This window comes from Dipodomys merriami, unplaced genomic scaffold (genome assembly GCF_024711535.1).
Source record: "Dipodomys merriami isolate MVZ:Mamm:240054 unplaced genomic scaffold, mDipMer1.0.p SCAF_31, whole genome shotgun sequence".
NCBI classification, from domain to species: Eukaryota; Metazoa; Chordata; class Mammalia; order Rodentia; family Heteromyidae; genus Dipodomys; species Dipodomys merriami.
Window position 1 is genome coordinate 16896786 of NW_027204604.1, and position 18917 is coordinate 16915702.

The 18917-nt window shown below is 36.3% G+C and overlaps 1 protein-coding gene across 3 annotated transcripts in view; it reads left to right on the forward strand.

Moving 5' to 3' along the window:
• The window catches only part of Kcnt2 (potassium sodium-activated channel subfamily T member 2), a 263151-nt gene extending 244444 nt beyond the window's left edge, over positions 1-18707 (forward strand). For all 3 annotated transcript variants that reach the window (XM_070041895.1, XM_070041898.1, XM_070041896.1), the window contains 3 exons: positions 6547-6847; positions 14850-14934; positions 16285-18707. In XM_070041895.1, coding sequence (XP_069897996.1) covers positions 6547-6847; positions 14850-14934; positions 16285-16396 — 498 coding nt within the window. In that variant the 3' untranslated portion in view covers positions 16397-18707. The remainder of the gene's footprint in view (positions 1-6546; positions 6848-14849; positions 14935-16284) is intronic.
• The last annotated feature ends 210 nt before the right edge of the window (positions 18708-18917 follow it).

An 18917-nucleotide genomic window follows, 5' to 3' on the forward strand; every position in this document is an offset into this window, starting at 1 on the left:
CCTTGGGATTCACATGTCTTGGAGTATGGGCCAACCAAAACTATTATGAGATGATGGACCATTCTACAGTTATAAGAATATATGAAAATATTCTTAATTCTTCAATTTTTCCAGAGTGAAAAAAACAATAAAGTTGGGTGTAATGGCTCATTTTTGTAATCTTAGCACTTAGGGAGGCTAAGAAATGAGAACTTTACATTGGAAGAAGACAGCCTGAGAAAGAGTAAACCTGGGAGATTCAGGGACAGAGATAGAGACAGAGACAGACAGACAGACAGTCAGAGAAACAGAAATACAGAGAGAATCAGAAAGTGACCTCGTGAATGGTGAAATGCTAAAGCCCATGTCGAACAGGCAAAATTGGTTAGGTGCTACTATTTTAAAACAAACCAAATTATTCTAATTTATGAACTCTTTAATGTATGAACTCTGCATTTGTTACTAGTAAAATAGCAAACACACGTCGACATCCACTGCTTACACCAGACTTCACACTAAATTTTAGGCTGTTCTAGATGAGCTTTGGTTGGATGTGGACACTGTAAGCTGTTTGCAGACTTGTCTCTAATGCTTTGCACTTTAAAGTTCAGGGCCGGGGATGATGTTACATCTGTTTTTTGCCCTCTCTTCAGTTTCTGGGCATGTTCTGGGTAGAGGAACAGGAAATAGATGGCAAGTTATGTCTCTGCTCTAGCTGGAATGAATTATTGCATAGTTTAACGTACATTTTTGCAAAGGATACTGATGAGGAATCATTGTGGGAATCAAGTCAATCAAATTCACAAAAGAACTGGAATGCCATTTAATTCGCGGTAGACTAAAATATCCATGCAATGTAAGAAGGGAGATGAGCATGTAGCATGAAGGTCACCTCAACCCTGGCATACATGCTCCTGCTCCAGAAACTTCTACTACTACCCTCAGAAGGTTTCCACTCAAAGCAATTTTACACACTAAAAATGACAACCCATTAAACTACTCGCTTCTGCTTTACCTCCCTTTGTTCAAAAGCCCGTGATAAACACCTAAACTGGTGATGGATGGTCAGTGTTGTCTTTGCCTTGGTGCTTGTTGGTTCACGTCTGTATCATTCAGTCAGTGTGTAACCTGTATCTTATGTGTTTCTTTTTTTCCCCTCTTGTATCAGTCTCGAGAAATAGCATCACAAGTAAGTACTTTCTGTTTGTCTCCTGCTCTTCTCATGGTGGATTATAATAATTCATAACCATTAAATAAAAAAAGAATTCGATATTTCAAATTGAAAAGAAAATAAATCATGCTGAAATGCTTTATTTTCTAGGTATAGATATAGATTTACCCATGTAGAATAAGGTTTATCTCTAGACATATGATAAATTGTCTTTGTGTTTGTGTATTAACCCCCAATTCGGACTCTCTTTCAGAATTCTAATACTTCAAATACACTATTCTTTTAGCAAGCATTGAGAAACGAATGAACATCATGTATCTGAAATTCTAAAATTTCAGCTATTTTTTCTTAAATTCATCACTTATTTAGACAGAATTATATTGTATAATCTACAATTATCTGCTTCCTCCAGTGTTGTGACACATAAACTGAGTGTAAGGCACAAACTGATGGCTTCAGAAAATGTTACAATTGAGTAAGGACAAATACCAGGACAGCTAAAGGCTGTCCTGGTATTTGCTATCAAGAAGTCCAGACTCTAAGGTGCAATGATATTTTAATATTCTGTTCCATCAAAGTTAGTAAGCAAAGATATTCCAAGATGGGATTATAGTTTTTGAAATGGATTGGAAACTAGTGGTCTTTGGTTTATCGTGAGCTTCAGATCAAACAAACCCTTCTGCTCTCCTGGAGGATGGGTTGCATTTGCCGCATGCTCTGATGAGACATAAATGCTGGCAGATGGCAGATCATGAATTTCAAAAGCTGCTGTACCTGACTGGTGCCCAACAATATTCATTAAAGATGCCCTTGTAGGGGCTGGGAAGGTGGCTCAGTGGTAGAGTGCTTGCCTTGCATGCATGAGGCTCTGGGTTCATTTCCTCAGCACTACATAAGCAGAAAAAGCTGAAATTGGTGCTGTGGCTCAAGTGGTAGAGTGCTAGGCTTGAGCTGAAGAGCTGAGGGACGGCACCCAGCCCAGAGTTCAGCCCCAAGACCAAAAAAAAGATGCCCTTGTAGTAAGATATAAATCGACTCTCAGCAAATTTCACAAATACAACACCTTGCTACTAACACTACTACCATTGAAGCTCTAACTTGAAGACCCTGAAGTTTTGGTAGTTGATCCACTTCCGGAGATGACCGAGTTAGTTTGGAAATAATGAAGGAGCATCACAGCTCCACTCATCCCCCACTTATTATCGAGCAAATTCTGAGAATCCACGTGGGATGTTTTTGCCTGGGGGACAAATGATCGACTTCCATTAATTTGTGTTTCCTCTTGTGTGTCCATTTCGCTGTTGATGCTGTTACTGTTATTGTTACTGCTGGCTCATCTGTCTTGTTTGCTCGTGTTTTCAAGTTTCTCATTCGGGAATTTTCAAACCAGTATTTTCAGGGTTTTGGGCATTCCTAATAACAATGGCCACTTTATCAGTTTGTTTTTTTTTTTTTTTTTACATATTCACGGCTAAAGTAGGGTTTATATGAACACTATGACTTTTAAAGTTGTGCTTTTGAAAAGCAAACTTAAGGAGGCTGTGCTCATAAACATAAACTAACTATAGATTTCAGATGAAGCTGAAAGTTATCTAAGAGACCACAGAAGAAAGACTTTATTCTTAAATGTATCTGGAAATGAGTTCAAGAGAGGAAAATAATTTTAATTACTCCACCAACTTATTACCTTTTAAAGGCTATTATGTGATCCGGAACTTCTTTTCTTTTCTTTTCTTTTTCTTTTATGGTGGATGGATATGTTATCCTGGGGCTTGAACTCAGGGCGTTGGGCCTGTCCCTGAGCTTTTTTGCTAACACTACCACTTGAGATTCAGAGCCACTTCTAGTTTTCTGGTGGTTAATTGGAAATAAGAGTCTCAAGGACTTTCCTGCCCAAGCTGACTTTTAATCATGATCTTCAGATCTCACCCTCCTGAGTAGGTAGAAATACAAATGTTAGACATGGGATCTTGAACTTCTTTTTTCACTATCAAATTTTCATGAAGTTTGGGGGTTTTCGTCATGAAAATTGGTATTATTTCATGACGATCTCAATTGATACAGTCAAGGTAATGAAAGAATTCAAACGTAGTTAGAGAATAAGGGTAGTTATTTGAATGCAAATGCAGTGATGTTTACACTATGCAATCCCCTATTATTTATTGACCTCTTAGGTTCTCAAAATATGTTGCAAATACAATGTAACTACTTATTTTTTGTCTTGGCTGAAGCCACTGGCTGGCTGAGCATATTGAACGGAGCGTTTCAAGACTGGTAGGACACCTTTTTCTACCTCTATGAGATTCACTGTGATCTCTCAATTATTCTTATAATTGAATCTCTTCTGGAAAGTGTTAGGTAGGAAACCACATATAAAGCATACACATACCACAGTGAGCCATTTCTTGTTTGTCTTCAATCATAAGTCAGGTTGCACTATTTTAAAGCTTTGCAAAGCTTATAAAGCTTTTTTTTTTTTTAAATGGGAATCATAAACCAGATTACAAAGAGTCACTTTCAAACTACTCAAATAGCTTTATTTCAAAATACTACTATTTTTATGTGGGTTCTGGGGCTTGAATTTAGGGCCTGGGCACTGTCCTTGACCTTTTTGTGCTTCATCACTTTGGGTCACAGCAACATTTTTTTTTTTTGTAGTTAATTGGATATAAGAGTCTCATAGACTTTCTTGCCTGGGCTGGTTTTGAACCATGACCCTCAGATCTCAGCCTCCTGAGTAGCTAGGATACCAGGCCCTGAGTCACAGCTCCCCATGAAATTTTTTGTTATACAGAGCTAGGAAAAATTCAAAGCATCACTCCAATTTGTATAGCTTATTATGCAAATATCCAGTTGTACTTTCTATTACATGATGTTGAAAGATTAGAAGAAAGGCACACACATTCCAAACATGTACAAGCAATCAGATTTTACTTGGATTTCTTAGTACCAATCTCCAAATTCTTCTCATTCCTTTATCCTTTAGCTAAATTGAAATTTCCAAAGAGATATTTACTTATTTTTATTTAATTATTAAAAAAATTACTGGTAATTCTTCACAATTTATATGTAAATCAGGATATTCCTTCCTTTGGGAATTTCAAACACTGATTAAATACTACATTAAATATTGAATAACTCATGTGCACTTAAATGTCAATTCAGATGTATAATTTGCATAATTATTGATACACAGGACAGGGAGAAACATTTATATAGTCAAATAATCTTTTCTCTCATATTGAAAGAGAAGCAAATCATCGCTCTTTCTTGAACCTAGGTTATAGGTCCGTGACTTAAATTATTACTTCCTATTTGCTCACCTGAAAGAAATCAAACTCTTATTTATAGGGAGACATGTCTAGAAAAAATGACCAGAAAAAAATTACTTCAAATATATCAAAGCTTATGATTTAACTTGGCAAACTGGTGTTTAAACAAGATTGAACCAATATATTTTCATTTCTGCTACAAAGAACACATAAGTTACTGAACAAAGATGGATATTCTCTATTGACGATAGATATTACTCAAGAATGTGCCTTTTACTTCTACAGGATCTTCAGTGTATTGCCAAGTGAGTGAGAATAGAATATGTTAAGACTAATCAAAGTATCCCTTACTGCAAAGCCATGCTATTTACAATGTCTTCTATGTTGAATTCTGATAGATAAAATACGGATTCTAAAAATTTTAAGTCAAATGACCTGTCGTCACGAAGTTATGCAGGTTAGAATTTGATGGCTTTCTCTACCATACTACCATTCTGTAGCAAAACCACTAGTGAGCCTTACATTTTTGGTCGACTTCAGTGTGAGATAATTTCCTAGTTTGTTACAGAGGTTTGAATGGAAGGCATGTCCCGAGCTTTCATACTTTGTTTCATGCGTAGAGTAATATTTGGTACTTTAAAGGAAGAAAAGTCTCTATTTGCTAGTGTATATAGCTGAATTGTAAGGATAGTCTACTCAAGGAAAATACAGAAACACAGAGGAGATAACAAATGCTATGTGGATTTGTACACAGGCAGTCCCTAGAATAGTAAAAACATCACAGAGCTAGAAAGAATGGTGGTGGTCAGAAGATGTAACTGAGATAGACAGGAGTTTGTTTTTAGTGGGTGAATAGTGTAGAATTCTGGAGAAGGTCCATGGGATTATTTCATAACTTCACGAATGTAATTATCAGCACTGAACTTTTAACTTCAACGAGATTGTGTTGTGGTGCATATATTTTGCTACAGTAATGTAACTGAGAAGAAAAAATATCCTCAAAGAAATTTTAAAAGAGAAAACAAAGGTGGTATTGGCCTTACTCCATGACCGTACTTCAGTTGGTAATTTTATTCTCTTACTTGGAGAGTCAATACTGCATACAGGTTGCAGCTATAACTAAAGATGCCATCCTCAGAAGGGAAATAGCGGAATCAGAACTGCTGCTTTCCAGTATAATAGAATTAGGATGCTGTTCATTTTGATGTGCATGTTTTATAAAGTTGGAGTTTCTGATGTAATGGGTCTTATATTTCATAAGACTTCCTGGTATGAAAAGCAATAATTATTAAAACTGTACACTTGTACTTATGAAGGGCTGACACTCAAGAGAGAGATTCTTGCTCTAAAAATCTGATTCAGTCATTAAAGACTAAATCAGAACAGGCTTAGGGAATTTGTTATTGATTTCCCCTCATATGGAGAATGGTTTAGTTTAAGTTTTCTGCTCTGATTCTACAAGATGTTTTCCAAATATTACCACTGGCAGTGTTTCACTTGAAATGTTTTCTAAAATAAGTAAATTAACCAGTGAAGTGTTTTTATGTTGAATGATGAGTGAATAAATGAGCAAAAGTGCTTTCTATTTTCTTTTGGGCATAGGAAAGGATTCAAAATTTGCATTTTATAATTTACTCTAATTTTACCTTTAGAAAGCTGCAATCACTTACAAAGCTTTGTAAGAATGTTAAGCAAGTCATTTAAGTTGAATATGGATTGCCCGTAATGACCTTTTGAAGCGTATTCTGTGGGTGTTATGTGAATGAAGATAGAAAATAGGTAGGCCTGCATTTTCATACTTCAAACCACCGTGTGTCAGCAGTCAATAATAAGAAAAACCTCACACATTTAAGAAACAGACAGACACTTTTTCATTGAAAAGTGCTGTTGTGAATTGCTGACATGTTGGTGAATCCACATTCTAGTTCAAGAAAACATCTTCTATCACATCTTTTTTATTTTTCCTTAGTAATAGGTACTTAGAACCAATGGTTATGATTTTTCCCTTTCTATGGAAATGCCCGTAAGTGGATAACCAATGCTCAGATTTTGCAAATGACTCTGTTGTCAGCTCCAAGCTGTGATCCTGCCATACCTAATGACCAATATCCATTTCCTTTGAAGTCTCAAATATCTATCAACGTGGAAGAGTGGGAAGACACGAAAGACTGCAAAGACCCTGGGCACCACCGCAGCCTGCACCGCAACTCGACCTCCAGCGACCAGTCGGACCACCCTTTGCTCCGCAGGAAGAGCATGCAGTGGGCTCGAAGACTGAGCAGGAAAGGTCCAAAGCACTCTGGTAAAACAGCTGAAAAAATAACCCAGCAGCGACTGAACCTCTACAGGAGGTCAGAAAGACAAGAGCTTGCTGAACTTGTGAAAAATAGAATGAAACACTTGGGTCTTTCTACGGTGGGATATGGTATGCCCTTTAAAACTACTGTATCTGTGGACTTGTCCTTTCTTGCCATGCATTGCTCATAAAGTTGGCTCTGATTGGTTAGAAAACGATTGTATTTTCATTTCACAGGTTGGGGCAGGGACAAGTGACACCGATCTAAGCCAGAGGAATTTCAGGAGATAATGACAGAAAGAAAATCCTGAGAACTTTAAACACTTACTGAGTTTAAAAGGCCTGTTCTTAACCTATTAAGCAGATCATCTCCACTTTAATTTCCCCATAAATTCTGGGATAGATTCTTTGTTTCTATTAGACATAAAGAACTCTGTTCAAGTCACTTGTCAATTGGCTCCCAGGAGTAGAGATTTACATCATGTGACTCCAAAGTCTCCCTTACACACATGAGCATGTGTGTATATGTGCACACATGGGCACACATCTAGGCAATGCCAGTATCATGCAGGTTAAGGGTAAAGCAGGACACCTTCTATATTTCCCCCATTGCTGGCTCATTATTAAAGTCTCAACTTGAGACGAGGTTCATAAGAAGCCATTTTAATTCCTGAATTAGACCTGAAGTAAAATTTCATGTGAATTTTGAACAAGAAGGAAAAGTATATTTTCAGAATATTTTTATGCCCAGAACTACGACTATATTCTCATAATTCCCATACCTCTAATGAGATAATTACATTTACTTTGCTCTTGTAAGCATTTGAGTCACGGAGGTTAAAGATTGCTTATTCAAAGACATGGAGTTGAAATGTGGTGGAGTCAGGGTTCTCCATGTAGCTTTCTTTAGTGATTCTGTTTCATTTACATAAATGTTGTACAGACTCATCTGTGCCAGTAATATTAATATAGTTGCACATCACATTTTGTGTTCAGAAGTAAATTAAGGGAACAAAACGATCTTCACTTTGGAAATTCACTGGTAGCTTTTTGCTAATTTGATGTCTTTCAGGATCATTAAATTCTCACAGGATGAAGCTCCTATATTTATGTATTACTTATTATTAAGGCACATTTCTTCTAATGAGAAATTCTAACAAATAATTGTTCATCCAGGTCTCATTTGTTTTGCATGAGCATTCCAGCCCCACACTGGGGCCATGCAAAGAAGGAAGGGTTTAACTTTTAGAGACATAAAAATGCGTGGGATAACTGCATGAGAGACCAGAGAAAAATATTATGGTTTTGCTAATGAAACCTGTTCAAAGCACCTTGGGTTTATTGTACTGTCTGGTTTGTATTCCTTTTCATAATTTGTTTATTTTATGTTCACAATGACTCTTACAGAATGGATGCAGGCATTCTGTCCTCTTCTCCCCGTTCCTTCTTTCTCTCTCTCTATTCTATCCATCTATCTGTTCATGGCGATAGGAAGCCTCTCAACCAGCCTGGGTTGAAACCTCTAATATAATGGTTAAAAAAATCCACAGGATTTGGAAACTAATGCATCATGGATTTACTTTTCTATTCCTCATTTATAGCAATGGTTCCATGCTACCCTCCCGGTATGGGACATTGCTCTAGGCTGCAGGAATAGGACAGTGGGCCTCCTGAGAAGATTATAAAACTCACATTCTCATACCAGCTCCGTAGATTGGGTGAATCCCTTAACTTCTGTGAACATGTCTTCTCGAGTATAAAATGAGATAATACCATGATCTTAGGTTTGTTGCAAGACAAATGGCATTATGATTAACATAGCACTTGTCCGACATCTGTAATTCTCCTAACACCCGGTATATAATTCGTAAGAGTTTTTGCCACTGTGCATTAAGGATGGGCTTTTGACACAAAGGAAGAGTTTGATGCACCTCCACAACAGCAAAAAAAGAAACAAAACAAAATATGTTGAACCTTGGCAGCCTTGAGTTAATCATGAGTGATAGTATGATTTTTTTTTTTTTTTTTTGCTGAAGTTTGGATGCTATGAAAGAAAGATTATTGGGCTGGGAAGGTGGCTCAGTGGTAGAGTGCTTGCCTTGCATGCACGAGGCCTTGGGTTCAATTCCGTAGCACCACAGAAGCAGAAAAAGCTGGAAGTGGCACTGTGGCTCAAGTGATAGAGTGCTAGCCTTGAGCTGAAGAGCTGAGGGACATCACCCAAGCCCAGAGTTTAGGCCCCACAGCCGGAACAAAAATAAAAAAGGTGATGTACAGAGGGTTTACAGATACATGTTAGGTAAAGAGCACATCTTTTTGGACAATGTTACCCTTTCCCTCACTTTCTTCCAGATTTTCCCTCCCATGCCCACCCATATTTTGTATAGTTCATTTTCAACATAGTGTCCAGTGAGTACCACTGCTGCCTTTGTCCACCCTCTGTCCCTTCATTTCTGTTTCCCTCCTTACTCTCTGAAAAACAGATAAGGAGAAAACAAGACAATAAGAAAACAAAAACAATATCTTAATGATTAGGTAGGGAAATGACTTTCCTTTCGAACAGATGCATATAGGAATTGCACCTTTGTTCCTCTCCTAAAAGTATCCTTCTTTGGTCTCCATGCATGTGAATGCCTAGAGTCCTGTATAATTTATCATTTCCCAGAATATTTTAGATCTGTATTCTGCATATATAAAATATATTTCTAAGCAGTTGCACATACCAGTTTTACTCTACCCCTTTATAAGAACACACATACTTTTGGGTTTGGGTTTGTTTCATTTATGGGGCTCAGATCTTTATTAAGAAAGAAAAGAAGCTAGATAGTAATAATGAGCACAATAGATGTTGTTTCAAGAAGCTGCATTGTGAAAGAGATGAGAAATTTGGAAATAACTGGATGAGAAATGTAAGGAGACAGGATTTTTTTTTCTCTTAAATATCAGAAAGGCCTGAACATGCTTCAGTATTAAGATTGAGCCATCAGTGAAAAAGTAAAAAAATAATGGGAAGAGAACATAGTTGGAACCATTTAGGAATTTGGAAACAGAAAGCATGTTTTAAATGTGGTGAACTTGTTGATATCTTGGCAGGAAGTTGAGTCTTTCAATTGATCCTAAAGAGTTATCAATCATCTGTGAAGGATGATGGCAAAAATCATTGTATGTGAAAGGAGATTTTTGACCTTGTGTCTTTTAGGCCAGATTCCATTGAACTCTTCTGATTTAATTAATACAGAAAACCTCAAACATGAATAGATGTAGAAGGAATGCACAAGCTGATTCTATATTATTGACCCAGGCCCCTGCTTCAGAATTTGTCAGCTCTTGGGTCATCTTATGTTGTGTGTATTACCAGTTCCATCAGCTTTCATGTTATTAAGAAGAGTTCAGACATCATCTATTTGATCCTATACCTCTATAATTTAAGGACTTACCATTACCACCAGTCAGTTCCAGACTCTGAAATAATTGGTTACTATTATCCAATATGCACGCTGAGTTTACATTTCCAATTAACTCACAGATGACATAGCTACTGCACTAATATACTGATCTATCAGGATCAGTTAAGGTCCAAACATTGAGATGAGTGAAAAGTTTCTTATGTCATTTTAGCTTACAAGTTGGCCAAGTCATTTGTTTATATTTCAATGTATTTCTTAAAGAAACTCTCTCAGTCCTAGTTGGTTTTCCATAATCTAATTTTTTCCCTGTGAATGTACCTGTCTCTTTCCCTCCTTTGTCATTTCCCCCTGGTGTTTTCATATTTATTATTATAACCTCATGTGTGTTACGCATTAGTTCATCATAGCTACCATATCCTTACTAGATTGCCTTCTGCTCACCCAGTGGGAGCCTCTTGGGACCGCTGAGGGGATGTTGTTGTCATGACAATGATCATCTAGGATGGACAGCCTTGTTCTCTACAGGACTAAGGTCTCCCATCTCATAGAACTCACTTCTCTAAGTGTCTCCATTTTCTTTAGTAGGAAAAAAGAGGTCAAGACCATTATCACAATTTAAAGGTGCTCATTTTTACCGGGTTTGTCATTGTTTCAATGTTTTTTCAACAGGCTGAGCTAAAATTAGGCAGACAAATATAGAAGGGTGGATGAGAGACAGGTGAATAGAGAGATGGTAGATAATAGAGATAGATGATGGATGGATGCATAGGAAGGAGGGTATGGAGGGTGGTAGGTAGGTAGGGAGACAGACAGATAGACCAACCTATAGACAGACAGGCAGACAGCTAGATAGCTAGATAGAAGATACATAGCACTGAGCGCCAGTGGCTCACGCCTGTAATCCTATCTACTCAGGAGGCTGAGATCTGAGGATTGCAGCTCAAGCCAGTCCAGGCTCGCTTGAGCTGAAGAGTGCAGGGACAGGGCCCAAGCTCAGAGTTCAAGCCCCACAACTGACCAAAAAAAGAAGATGGATATAGCTATGAGTTCATACAATTATTATAGTTCAAATCTAGGCCTACAGCTTCTTATTTCACTTTATGTTTTATCTGTACTCTTTTCAGGGCTGAGAATGCAGCTTAGTGGTAGAGTGCTTGCCTAGAATGCAGGAAACCCTGGGTTCAATTCCTTAGTACCACATACACAGAAAAGGCCAGAAGTGGTGCTGTGGCTTAAGTGTAGAGTGCTATACTAGAGCAAAAGCTCATAGACAGTGCCCAGGCCCTGAGTTCAAGTCCCAGGACTGGTTAAATAAAAAATGCAAAAAAAATCAGTATGCTTTTTAGTGCTGGACTTAGCCCCCATTGACAACAGAAAGCTTAGTATGGTAATATACACCCACAATATACAGAAGTATCAGACTAATTTCGTGCTAGTATCAGCAATACAGTTGCTAACAGGTTTATTTTTGTACATGCTTTAAGGCATGTTTCCCTAGGGACCCTGTTGGCTTAATGCACTGTGCTTGGTTATCCCATCAACAGAATATAAAATCAGGCCCAGCTTTACTCTCAGTGTTTGAGGATTGCTTTTTCTAAAATTGAATTTCTTTGTATAGTTCTAAAATTATTCCCACAATCAAATTAAGTTCAATAGAAGGTGTACAGAAGGAAGTTTGACATCAACTCTTTTAAACACCAGACAGAATCCTCCTGGGCAGCCTTACTATTAAGGCTATAGTCAATGGTTCCACTTTCTGAATATAATTTAAAACATAACTGTATTAGCATATGTTCTTTTAATGAACAGTACTTCTTTTAATTAGAAGTGCATCCTGGCATAAAGAATATAGTATATAGAAATAATCCTTGCATTTCAGGTGAGACTCCAGTGGTATAGACCTGCTTTACAAGAGTTAAAGCCCAGAGTTCAAATCCCAGTACCACACAAAGTCTACTGAAATAGTTTCTTGTGTTTTTGTGGTAGAATGTGTTATAATATACATCCTTCTGTATTTTTCCAAGGTATATTTGTGACCGATTTCTAAAAGTGAAAATTACTGAGAGTTAAAGATTATATATATATATATATATATATATATATATATATATATATATATATATAGTTTTTTCCAAGTGTTCTTTCTTGATAGGTTTATTACATTTCTTCTAGCAAAATATGAATCTAGTTCTTTAAAACCTTGTCAGTAGAATGTTTTGTCTAGTTCCAAACAGTTTATTAATCTAGTAGGTAAAAAGCTTCCCTTGTTAGCTGATAGCACCTACGTACACAAGGATCTTTACTCATAGGACCATTCTATATGAGCTCCTGGCTTCTCCAGCTAGCTTTTATGGACGTAGTCTCCTAGAATTTGTTTATTGGTAAGCTCCATTGACATTTTTTCTATGTGTATATTAGGTTGAGATATTTCTTTCTATGCTTAGTCTTCTTCTTTTACTAAGGGTTTTATCATGGCTATTGGTTTTCAGAACCTATGACTATGTCATGGCAAAATATTACCAACTGGCCTAAATTACTGGAGATTATTTCCTCAGGAGTAGAAGGTGGAAGTGTGGGAGTCCACGGTCCCATCTTCCCTGGTCTCATCTCGCCTTGCAGATGAGATGGGCGGACAGACGTCTCTGCACACAGCCATGTCTCTCTGTGCATGCAAGCACAGAGTGCTTTAGATGAGGTCCGGCTCTCACTGTGCATTAATTTTCCCCTTGGCTTTATGTCTAAACGCAGCCAATTTGGTGCTCAAGTCTTCATTATAGAAATTTGAGAGTTTGGGGTGAGTGAGAACATAATTTGGCCCCTAAAAGAAATAATATTCAATCACTACATACAAAATATATGGAGCATCTAAGTTTATTGCTTGCCAAATTGCATTCTCTTTTTCTAAACTCTTCTAAAATATTCAAGTCTTTAAATATTTTAACATGAACATCAACAGTAAAATTTAAAGCCAATTGAAAAATTGACTTTTGTAGACTAAAGAATTTTAGAAATATTCTCTATTCTCTCGAAGATGGTCTATCTGCATGAAGCAATGGAGAATATTTGCTATTGGGAATTTGTGAGTCAATAGTTACCTATTGTAATTAACACAGCACAAATTTAATACATAAGGACTAGTCCTTGAGCTTTACTTGACATAATTTCTTGAAAGTTTATGCAAGCGCAGACCTGTTCTTCTAGAAATCTTTTGCCAAGAATAGTTTTACTAAGACAATTAGCTCAATATTGAAACAGTCATTTTAGTGGCAGTGATTTAAACAACATAGTACTTTTACCTTGCTACAGTAATAAGGCCCTTAGTAGGGCATAGTGGATATATTCACAAGAGATTTCCTTAGCCCACATTTTTGTTGGGTAGGAAATAGAATCTTGATTCTGTGTGCCATGAAGCTAAACTTACCTCCCCCCAAACTGAAAACCAAATACCAATCAAAATACCACCCCCCCAAAAGAAAATAAAGAGTAAAACAAAAATGAAGTAAAAACTTACTTTGCTTAGTAAGTATGGTATTTTTAGTGCAGATATATTTAATGAATTTGTGTCTTTGCCTCATGATCACTGATCATTACTATGATAAGTTCTTAATAATATAAACTAACTGATCACCTTGTCCCTTATAGAATATAGAAATAGTGCAAATATAACTACAGAGAGTGACGAATGAGCCAAAAAAAGTGCTTTTAAAAATGATTGTTGAATGTGGCTTTGATAAGTATCTATAATAGACTTAAAAAAATCTCACTTGTGAATTCTTAAGTATCAAGTCCCCATGGCAGAGAAAGAGAGAGAGCTGGAAGACCACCAGCAAAGCACGGCAGAGAGAAAGCAGGTTAAATGAACTCTGGCTGGGAAGACATGAAAGAGAGGAAAAAATGGGTTTTGAAATCGGCAACTTCTTTTGACCTAAATCAAGAGCACCAGTCCCTCTGTGCCTGGTTCACTCAGTGAGAGTCGAGGAAAGAAACGGGGGGCCTGATTAGTTCTTGTTGTGATCTCCTTTAAATGGAATCGTTAACTCCAGTCCATTTACCAAAATATGTGCTCTAATTCCTAGAGCCCAGGGAACAGTTAAAACGAACAAAATAGGATAATTAAACAAACAAAATGGCATAATAATTTTATCCACCACTGGCTTTGTAGCTATCTTAGATAATGTTTTGAATTTTTAAAAATTATCTCTAAGTAGTTGTACAAAGGTGTTCCCATTCACCAAAGCAGTTTATGAGCACACTACACCTCCATCAACGTTCTTACCCACTCCTTCCTTCCAATTCACCAAAGCAGTTTATGAACCCTGCACCTCCATCAATGTGGCCCCTTTCAACGTTCTTACTCACTCCTTCCTTAATAATTTTCTCTATGAATATTACTGGGGTTGACCGTCATCAGCCACAATTATATTCTAAGCCTGGGTGAGGCCTGTAAAAATGAAGTAAACACTTTTTAATGGAAACTTTTTTAGTTTGGTAGCTTCTAACTGTGTTTCCTCCAAACAGAATTAGATACTTCCTTTTTAATCATCTCGGACAAAGAACGGGTACCTGTCCGTTATTTCCAGTGACAAGTAATTTGAAAACATAGCAAACTTATATACACAGTGACAGACCAAGTGCTCCTTGGTTTGAAGATGAGGAAATTCACAGTCATCCTCTGTAACTTCCTGTCAGTGGTGTAATGCCCCTTCCATGGATTTGTCTTCCAGATGAAATGAATGACCATCAGAGCACTCTCTCCTACATCCTGATCAACCCATCCCCAGATACCAGACTCGAGCTCAATGATGTTGTGTAAGTTGACTTCATAGTTCACTTTTGGAAAGTAATATTTTTTTAACCAAACAACTGATTTAACACCAAGTTTTAACCTTTACTATGGTAGACCTCGATTTTTCTCCTGAATAAATATTTTATACCTTTTTTCAAATAGAAAAGCAAAGCATTTAACATATGTACTACTTCCTATAAAAAGGCAAGGTTGTTGAAAGAAGTATAAAATAAGAAATGATAGCATGAATTCCATATCTTCTAAGTGAACGTGTATTTCAGAAAGAAAGAGAAAAGAGGAGGAATAATAACAGAACAGGCCCAAGGAAAACCTAAAATATCCCACACTACTAATTTTAATTACCTTAAACTTGCTTATGGTCAAAGAGGTCAAAATAACTAGAAAAAAGGCTCCAAAGGTAACATGATCCACTAAAAATATGCATCACATATGGGAAATCAATACCTTTGTCTACTGTATGACTTTCACTCTGCTTATGCTGCAGCTCCTTGATCTCTAACCTGCTGGTGGAACCAGGGTTTGTTCATCTCACAGCTGTTGTTAAGAAAGGTGTGAACACAGATGTTCCTTTGACACACCAAATTTTATTTCCTTTGGCTACATAACCAGCAAGCTTCTGTAGTCTGCTATGGTTATGTAGCCTAAATATGGATATTTCTAGAAAAGCTCAGGTCTCATGTTGGGAGCAATGTCCATAGTGTTCTTCATTTTGGATGTGCGAAATTATGTGTGAGGCATCAGGAAGGAGCAGCCTCCTTTTCTTACATCCTCATCGGCATTTGACATTTTTGGTCTTCTTGAGTTTAGTTATTCTCATTGCAGTTTGAATTGTGTTGAATTGTGTGTGTGTGTAAGCATGCGTGCGCGTGTGTACAAGGGATTGAAGACAGAGCCTCAGGCTCTTGCTTAGCTTTTTCACTCAAGGCTGGAGCTCTACCAATTGAGCCACACACCCCCACTTCTTTTTTTTTTTGATGGTTTATTGGAAATAAGAGTTTCACAGAACTGTCTTCCCCCAGTACTGGCTTTGAACCATGATCCTTGGATCTCAGCTTCCTGAGTAGCTAAGATCGTAAATGTGAGCCGCTAAAGTCCAGTGATGTTTTTTTTTATTTCCCCCACATTCTTATCACAAATTCATAGATTTTCTTTTGAAGGATTTTTTTTTTTCAGCCTAATCTTTCCAGGAGTGAAAAACTCTGCCAGTTAATTAACTGGTGTTTTTACTTGTCATACATACAGAAACAGTTTAAGTCATCTAAAAGCAAAGTGGCCAATCTCACCCGACATCATGCGTAAATGTTGTCTTCACCTCATATTACGATAAATTTGGCTTTATTTTCTTTCATTAGATACTTAATCCGGCCAGATCCCCTGTCCTACCTTCCAAACAGCGAAGCCAGTCGGAAAAACAGTGTGTGCAACCCCATGGGACATGACTCTCGAGAGGAAACGCAACTTTGATAACAGGAAAATAAGAGACTCTTTTTTTTTTTTTAGAAGAACCTAGTTTGAACTATCAAAGTATTGCTGGCATTGAAAGCAAACAAATTGAAATGTATTCAGTTCTCTCATATTTGAACAAGCAACGTTTCTTCAAAGGATGAACCATTTTGAAACAGGTTTATTGCTACTTCCCTTATTAAAAGAATCCTAGGTGATGAGCCTCAAAACCGAAATGAAACCACAAACGTTAGAATGTGATATTTAACTGAGAACAATATGAATTTTACAAAGCCAGTTGGAAGTACTGGTTAAGGTTTTATGAAAGTAAATGGAAAAAAATCTGCATTTGGTATATACATTGCAATGGGCATCAAAAATTGTTGTTCCTCTTAAAAATCTAACGTTGTCAGATTATATTCTTTAACTGTGGCATTTTATAAAACTCATAAAAAACTTATAAAAACTCATCCTGTCTTCTCTACATAGTGATTAACTAATACACCTTGAGGCTAACTTTTGTGGAAGAATCATAGATTGCTTTAGAATACAGGTTTTTAGTCAGCCTTTATTTTGTCTGTCTTTTCATACAACATCAGGTTCATTTCCCAATTTGAAATTTTATAGCATGCTTAGCTACACAGAAGAAGCTAAAACATTATCAGGAAGAGAGCTTAAGTATCTTGAGCTCTTTAGTAACTTGACATGTACACATTTTATGCCAAGAAAAGTGTATTAAAAAGGAAATATGTATTGTTCTCTTTAAAAATGCCTATCATAGAGAAAATAAAACACATGCTTGTTAATTTTTAACTCAAGAATTAAAACATTAGCTGGATTTCTGAAATATGCAGAATTGGTTTTCATTAGATTACCCTGGAGCTTATTTAATATTTTCCATGTCTCCCTGGAGTGAATTTAATTAGAAGTTATTTAAGATTAAAAGAACATTAATACTTTTAATGCACTACCATGGCACTTTAAGCCCTTATGTAATAACACTCAAATATATTCTGTGAGAAATCCTGATTTACTTTCCAACTATCTATATTTTAGCATTGTGAAGCAAAAACATTAAAATGAGTAATCCTTATCCTTTGTATTTAACATGAATCATTCAGAATTTAATAATTATAAATTTAAATAGGAATTTTGTCCCTTGAGGACATGGACACTCATATCGTGATAATAATCTGTGTTGTTTCCTTTCCCTTACTTTATGTAGACCAAAAGCACAAGCTAAGCACAGGAAGGTGACCCAATGGTAGATGTGTGTTCATGTGTTCCCAGAGGACAGGCACGGGTCAATTGTGAAATATTTCTTTATTCTTCAACTTGCTATAAACTTTCAACTCAACAAAAGAAGGACCCAGAGTAAAAGGAAAGATCACGTTATCTTTTTTTAAACAGAGCAGGTGATTTGCAAGCATAATAAAACAGAAAAACCTTATTGTATCTGAATAATCACACAAAAATGTAAAACATAAAAAGGCAAAAATCAATGTTTCTAAACATTGTTTAATTTGGCTTGAAGAATATGTACCATCTCTTCTTTCTTTATGAGTATTTTACATTACCCATGTTTTAGGATGACAAGAAAGCCAAGACTTTCCCCTAAAACGGATAACGGCTCTCTGTAATCTCCAGAGCAGTACGATTACACGTTATTGAAAATCAGAAGCATGCCTTAAAATGCAATGATTGTATGCATTTATGTGTGTATATGTTACAAACATAGAATATGTTTGACCGAAGCACCTATCAGAGATTGTTAAATTTGAAAACGACTCTAATCTTGTAACAGAGGAAAGAATGGACTTGCTGACCTTGCATCATAGCTGCAATACCAATAGTCAAGTATGATATTTCTTTGGGTTGACATTTTTTACTCCATTGCAATTATTTTTAGGAAAACAAAAATCCAAGATTTTACAAATCTTCTATTTCCCAGTGAGATCTGAAGTTTAGTATTTTTGCATTATGACAGTTGTTACGACTGAGATTTTAAGCTAGGGTATGATTATATTTCCTATAAAACTAAAATTTTTCTTTCATAAATTTTAAAATAATTATTTTTGATTATGAGTATTGCTCCAAATTTAATATTTGGAAGACTTCATATCAGCTTGCTGTAATATTGATAGTTTATTAGTCTTTCTGATTATTTAAAAAAATAAAATATGCTTATAAAAGACTTTTAACAAACTGTTGCCTTTTTAAAATAATTACATTTGCACATGAAAATAAAACAAAGTCAGTAATTGTCCTTGCAATCCTATGGGAACTGGCCCTGTTTATTGTCTATGTATAATTTTGCTACAAGTTACATTGAATTGCTTTAAATTAATTATTAATAAAATTATTTCTGATGATGAAAATTCTTAGGGTTTATTTTTGGTTGGGAGGGCATGTGTCAAAGCTTTGTTTAAACAAAGTATGTCTTAAAAATATAAAATTACCTTGTCACTTCTACACTTCTAACCCAAAATAAACAGAAAGTTATTCTTTGGAAAACAGCAAAGCAAAACAAAACCCCGCTGTT